This window comes from Pollachius pollachius, assembly GCF_949987615.1.
Source record: "Pollachius pollachius genome assembly, chromosome: 3".
Classification (NCBI taxonomy): domain Eukaryota; kingdom Metazoa; phylum Chordata; class Actinopteri; order Gadiformes; family Gadidae; genus Pollachius; species Pollachius pollachius.
The window spans coordinates 5,112,966-5,119,952 of NC_136936.1; the positions used below are offsets into that span (position 1 = coordinate 5,112,966).

Consider the following 6,987-nt stretch of genomic DNA (forward strand, 5'->3'; position numbering starts at 1 on the left):
GTGTATCTGTGTTTGTTTGTGCGTGCCTTTTTGTGTGTGTGTGTGTTTGTGTGTTTCAGTTAGTTTGGTATGTCTGTGTGTGTGTTGCTTTGAAGAGCACAATCATATCAAACCCAGGGATAGAGAAGTCGACTTGGTTGCATAACATCCAGCACGTTGTCCATAATAACATGTCTGGCAGTGAAAAACAAGAAAAATCTCATCTGTTTCAACCTGATTTGATCCCCAGACAAAAGGGACCTTGGTCTGCTTCCACCCTCATACAAAAACATCTAAACCATGCTGGTTGGTGAACCTGCAACATATTAACCAATCAATCTTTGTTCGGAAGACTGCCATTCATCATACTGAAATAATATAATTAAGGCCTTGTAATTACACAAGCAAGGGAAACGTCATTCATCAAGATTACCCGTGATAAATATGGGGTCATTGAAGTCCACTTTAATGAAGCTGTCTTCTACCATCGGTTTCAGGTTAATAATCTGCTTGGTAACAGGCAATACAAACATAATGAACAGGCATGATGATTCAAATTTAATATGAATATGAGAATGGTGGATGGCAACATAAATGTGTCTCCCTGGCTTCTTATTTGCATAGGCTTGTCAAAAGCGTACCATCAAACTTTGAGGGCATATTGGTATCTTGTGGCCATTGTTTCCTCCTTGTCTAATATAAACTAGTGCCCGCATCACTTGTGATTGGTTCACACCGTGTGTTCGGCCCGCAGTTGTTACTGCTGTTGTTGGTCTAAACAAAACCAAACCAAACTTCCTCTAAAGCAGGAGACTATGGCTTCACAACACGACAACATGGTAAGATCGTCTTGATATACACTATTACTTATTTAATATGGTAGTAAGATGAGGACCTTGTAACCCCCTGACCAATAGTTATTTACAGTGTTGGGAGAAATGCGTTACAAAAGTAATGCATTACTTTTTGCTGTAACGTGGTAATGTAAGGCATTTCAATTTTTTTTTTTTAAATATTTTACTCGGTACAAATCTCAGTAACGCGCGTTAAGCCGGTCAAGGAGCAATGAGTCTTCCAACCAAAATCAATGGATTTACAAAATGCCAAATAAAACACGACATAAACTGTATTTCGCTATGATACTTGATTTGGAACATCAACAAACACCACTAACCACTCGGTGAGTTTAGGGTTGTTTTAAGGACAGTTTTGTGAATACCCATAGCCAGCCATTGTGAAGCAGGCCAGGCCGATTCGAAATGAGCCTAATACCCAAGACAGGAAGTGTCAAAAAAAAATGTTGGTGCCAACCACTCTATTCATAGACCAGAGGTGTCAAACTCATTTTCACCCAAGGCCATGCAAGGATTATGGTTCCGCTTAAAGGGCCGGTTGTAACTGTAAGACTATATCATTGAACTATTCCTTAAGATATTGTTAAATGACTGTGTCTGTGTTTGATTATTATTTATTCAAGTGTACTAATATACATTGCATACTTGTACATGCAATTACATACATTTGAAAATATATGTAAGCAACTAAGAAAATTGCTCTGTGTTATAATAACATAAATCCCTTTATAATTTATCAAGTTAAGAAAACCAACATTACTCAATCAATCAAAGATCAATCTGTTCAAGTGAATAAAAGAGTAATATTATCAAACATAAGTTATTACATAAACTTTAATAAGCTCAAAAACTTGTTTGAGGACCGCGGTCCTACCACCTTAATTCTGTAGGGTATGTCACATTTCAATATTCTGAGCCACCTCCTTCAAAAACTGCTGGAACTGGCAGTGATCCAGGCCACGAGCCTGAATCACTACCATATAATGACCAGATGACCGTTGTCATCATATCATCCAGTTCCAGAACCATTTCACACAGGGCTTCCTGGTGGCAAATGCAATGATAGGTTATCAGAGGTGTGGGGCAGAACTTTTACAGAATTCATTTGAAGCTCCCGGGGGCCACATAAAATTAGGTGGTGGGGCGGATTCGGCCCGCGGGCCTTGTGTTTGACACCTCTGTCCAAGAAAAACCGGAAACTCTATTCTTCCTCTATTGATTTCAAAATGAATACCTAAAGTTACAGTATTTATATTATAAAATGTTTTGCACCATGAGTGTGCAATACATGTATCGCAATGTATTGCGACCATTATACTGTACTTTTGTTAGCCTTAAGTCTAGCTCAGTCATTATGCCATACCACATCACCTCCTGCTGTGTAAATGAGCTGCATTGAACACAAGATCTACTGAGAACACCAAATCCATATTTCCTGTTTTTTTGGTGAAAGAAATGAAAAAGTAACGTAAAAGTAGTGTAATGCCTTACAATTCAAAGACAGTAATATTGTAATGTAACTAATTACTTTGAAATGACAGTAACAAGTAATAAATAATGCATTACTCTTTTGAAGTAAATTGCCCAACACTGGTCATTTACAGTGTATTCATGTCATCCTTCAGAAATCAATTATCTTTAAAGAACAATTCATATTTTAGGAATTGATCTAACCTTAACTGCTTTCCATTTTTCTCTTCTCTTCTCCTCTCCTATCTCCTCATTTCTCCTCTCCTCTTCTCTCCTCTCATCTTCTCCTTTCCGATGTCCTCACTTCTCCTCACCCCTCCTCTCTCTCCCCTCTCCTCTCCCCTCTTCTCTCTTCGCTCCTCTCTACTCTCCTCCCCTCCCCACTCTCCTCCTCTCATCTCCTCTCCTCCTTCCTGCAGGAGTATAATTGCTGGCATGTGGATGACCTCCTGGAGCGATACTACCTCTCACCTTTCTACGGGGTTGAGTTTTGCATCGGTTTCCTTGGCAACCTGCTGGTTGTCATCGGTTACGTCTTCTGTCTGCCTAAGTGGAGCAGCATTAATGTTTACCTCTTCAACCTGGCCGTCTCTGACCTCTTCTTCCTGTGCACACTCCCACGCCTCTCCTACCTGTACGCCAACGGCAAATCAGAGACCAACCCCTACACGTGCGTCATCAACCGCTACCTCCTGCACGTCAACCTCTACTCCTCCATCCTCTTCATGGTGTGGATCAGCATGGACCGCCTGCTGCTCGTCATGCACCCCAGCAAGTCGCACTCCCTCCTGACCTGCAGGGCGGCGCTGGTGGTGACGGGCCTGAGCTGGCTGGCCGTCAACGTCCAAGTGGCGCCCATGATCGCCTTCATGATCCAGGACCACCAAAGGGGCAACTGGAGCATGTGCAAGGACTTTGCCAGCCTGGAGGCGGACCAGGACACGCTGGGCTACAGCCTGGGGCTTACGCTGACCGGCTACATCCTGCCCCTGGTGGGGATCTGCGTCTTCTCGCACAGGATTACGCTTCTGCTGCGCATCAGGGAGGCGGCGCTGCAGCGCCAGAAACCCTCGTACGGCCGGCCTGTACGCGTGATCCGTGCCGCGGCGGTCATGTTCCTGGTGCTCTACACGCCGTACCACGTGATGCGGAACGTGCAGATCGTGGCCCATACGCATTGGCCGGGGCTGAGCCAGTGCAGCAGGGTGCTTATCAAGGCGCTGTATATCGTGACCAGGCCGGTGGCGTTCTTCCACAGCGTGATCAACCCCGTCTTCTACTTCTTCATGGGAGACCAATTCCGAGGGCTCCTGTTGGGGAAGCTCAGGAAGCTGATCCGGATGAGACAAACTATCACACTCTCACGTCCTCCAGTTGGAATTCCGACCTAACCAATGCATTTATGCCGGGTTCTAGATGCATCGTACACCAACCACCCAATTTGCAAAGTGGGAAAAATGTACGACTCCACGAACAAATATGGCTGCGCCCGTAATGAGATTTTTTTCTTTGTAATATAATATATATATAATGTATATATAATGCTCTTACACATTTCATTACATTGCTGCTTTAATCCGATCACCAATTTATGCATTACAAAGTCTTGCTGTGCTTGCAATACAATGGAAAGTTTTGTTGTTTGTTTTCGAGCTAGTTTGCTAAAGAGGCTAATGTAGCTAACAATAACAGTGTTGGGAGTAAAGCGTTACAAAAGTAATGCATTACTTACGCACATTACAAGGCATTTTAAACTCAAAATTAACTTGTGTGTTGTTTATATACAAATTCGCCAACGCCGCGACATTCGCAGAGGAGAAAAATATCTGCGCAAATGTTCCTTCCTCTTGCTGCTAAAGGACAAAATCACAGCAGCAGAAGAGTCCAGGGGGGTTGGTTGTAGTCTTTTAGCTCGGTCCTCCGTATCAACAGTAGGGCTAGAACGGAGCGAAAAGACTACAACCAGCCCGCCTTTCCGTTTCCGGTCGAGGAGCAATGAGTTTTCCAACCGAAATCAATGGATTTACAAAATGCCAAATAAAACACGACAGAAACTGTATTTCGCTATGATACTTAATTTGGAACATCAACAAACACCACTAACCACTCGGTGAGTTGCACATTTCTGAAAACGAACATTTAGGGTTGTTTAAGGACAGTTTTGGCAGGCAGGGGTGATTCGAAATGTGCCAAATACCCAAGAAGGGAAATGTCAAAATGTTGGTTACAATCACTCTATTTCTAGAAAAAACGGAAACTCTAGTTTTTCTCCCTCCATTGATTTGATTTCTAAATACCTAAAGTTACAGTATTTCTTTTATAAAATGTAAGCTGTCTAATTGCTCTACACCTACATTTAGATTTATGTTGTATGTCTTTCTTCTGAAAAATGTACATATGGTAAGTCGCTTTGGATAAAAGTGTCTGCTAAATGCCCTAAATGTAAAATGTAAATGCAAATGTAACTGTAAATCTTTCTCAAACAAAACAGAACAAATATTGATTTATGAGTCTGTAACTAAGGCAGTCCAGACCACGTCATTCAAGAAAAAATATGTAAATAGAATTGGTAAAGCTGCACCAGACCACAATAGACAATATGCATGGCTCTCATGGATGTTATCAGCAGACATATACTGTGTTATCCTTTCGCTGTACAGACAATAAGTTATGGAAAAACGTTAAAAAGCCTGTCTGCCTGCTTGCAGCTATGCAAATATTGATTTATGAGTCTGTAACTAAGGCAGTCCAGACCACGTCATTCAAGAAAAAATATGTAAATAGAATTGGTAAAGCTGCACCAGACCACAATAGACAATATGCATGGCTCTCATGGATGTTATCAGCAGACATATACTGTGTTATCCTTTTGCTGTACAGACAATAACTTATGGAAAAACGTTAAAAAGCCTGTCTGCCTGCTTGCAGCTATGCAAATATTGATTTATGAGTCTGTAACTAAGGCAGTCCAGACCACCCCCCCCCCCCCCCCTCCCCCACCCCCAGACGTCACATTGTGACTTTGACAATGTGTGGCAAGCCTGCGAGGGATGTGACAAATCCTACATATTAATAATCCAACACTTGAGTAGTCATACTCTAACACCCAAATGTGACATGACTCTCTCATTGAACCTTTAACCCACGAATGTGTGTTTAGACACGTTTATATTCCCACTCTCACATGCAAGTACACAAACTCATCACTCCTTCGTCCTCTCTTTTCTGCTGTCTCTTTACAACTCTCAAATTGTAACTACAGCTTCTTTAAAGGCGCAATTTGTGGCATATAGCGGAACGGGTTTGGAAGAAATTGAATATAATATTCCAAAGGTACGTTTTAACTAGTGTATATATGAAAATAAGAATTGTCTTTTCGTTACCTTAGAAAGAGCCCTTTATATCTACCGCCATGTTGCATCGCCATGTGTCTACGGTAGCCCGCAAGGGATATATGGCTCTAGAGAGGACGCGTTTTGTATTTCGATTCAAAAGTACCATTTCACCTTTAAACTAAAATCTATTGTTATACATAAAATATAACGAAATACAATTTATTAATCTATCAAGGAACCTCCTCAACACACACTCGTTGCTGCCGCCGACGATGAAGACATTTGGGGAACTGTGGGGTTGGGGGTGTACAGCGGGGTGCAATCTCCAACCTAACCACCAGATGCCACTAAATACACACTGCCCCTTTAATGTGGGAAACATGAACAAAGACTGTGCTTTTAAAAGAAAATCGGACATATTCCACATCTTTACATTATTTTGTTATCCTGTGGGTATTTTTTAGAAGTGCGATGTAATCAAATGCCTAAATTATAATTATTATCATTTTGAATGCATATGTATAGGCTTGCCATATGTCCAAAACACATCGATGAAAACAGCAGTTAATGAAATAGCTACATCACTGCATCATGATTAGGTTACATTTGACTGAGCATGAAAAATGAAATAATGATTATTTTTACAATAAACAAATTTACCTAAATTTCCTCTATTACACATAGTTTTGGTACAAAATGTTTCAAAACAGTTGTCTATAAAGTATCGATATCACTCAATATAAAAATGCCATCATGTACAAATTGTGTATATAAATATATATATATACAGGTTTATTATTTAGCTTAGCTAAATGGTTAAGCTATGTCTATATATCGAGCCTCGCAAAACAGCTAATTGCGAATATGCCAAAGTTCCCGATTGGGTCATTGCACTCAATTACATCCACTCATAAGACACCACAATATAGCAAAGAAAAGGTTACAAGGACAGCCTGAGAAAGGTAATAATGACCTTCTCTTGATTCTTGAGTTCTCTAGTGTGTGGTGCGATGAATACGATGGTCGCTTGAGCTGTCTTGTTGCTCTACGTCTTCATTTACTCAGAGACAAAATATGGCTTAATCTTTCTCAAACAAAACAAAGCAACAAAATATCAAAACATATATATACTATTTACATATATAAATATAATATGTAAATAATGATGTAAATTCTGCACCGCACCACAATATAAGTGTTTCAGAAGGCAGAGGGATGTTATCAACAGCCATGCATTATCTTGGCTGCAGAACATGCAAAGTATTATGGAAAAACATTAATAAGCCTGTCTGCCTGCTTGCCGCCAGCAGGTTAATGGCACACTGTGCTTGTGAAAACATAACCAGATG

The 6,987-nt window shown here is 40.9% G+C and overlaps 1 protein-coding gene across 1 annotated transcript; it reads left to right on the forward strand.

Annotated features, from left to right (window-relative positions):
• Nucleotides 1-767: 767 nt before the first annotated feature.
• LOC307073529 (succinate receptor 1-like) lies at nucleotides 768-4,362 on the forward strand. The gene is made up of 2 exons (XM_079733405.1): nucleotides 768-818; nucleotides 2,723-4,362. Exons 1-2 carry the CDS (start codon nucleotides 795-797, stop codon nucleotides 3,692-3,694), a joined length of 996 nt encoding a protein of 331 aa, XP_079589531.1. The 5' UTR covers nucleotides 768-794; the 3' UTR covers nucleotides 3,695-4,362.
• The last annotated feature ends 2,625 nt before the right edge of the window (nucleotides 4,363-6,987 follow it).

Excerpts from the sequence above, each read along its gene's own strand:
- LOC307073529 (XM_079733405.1), top strand. The coding sequence starts at position 795 with ATGGCTTCACAACACGACAACATG. Across the intron at positions 819-2,722 it reads CTTCACAACACGACAACATG|GAGTATAATTGCTGGCATGT; the intron begins GTAAGATCGTCT and ends TCCTTCCTGCAG.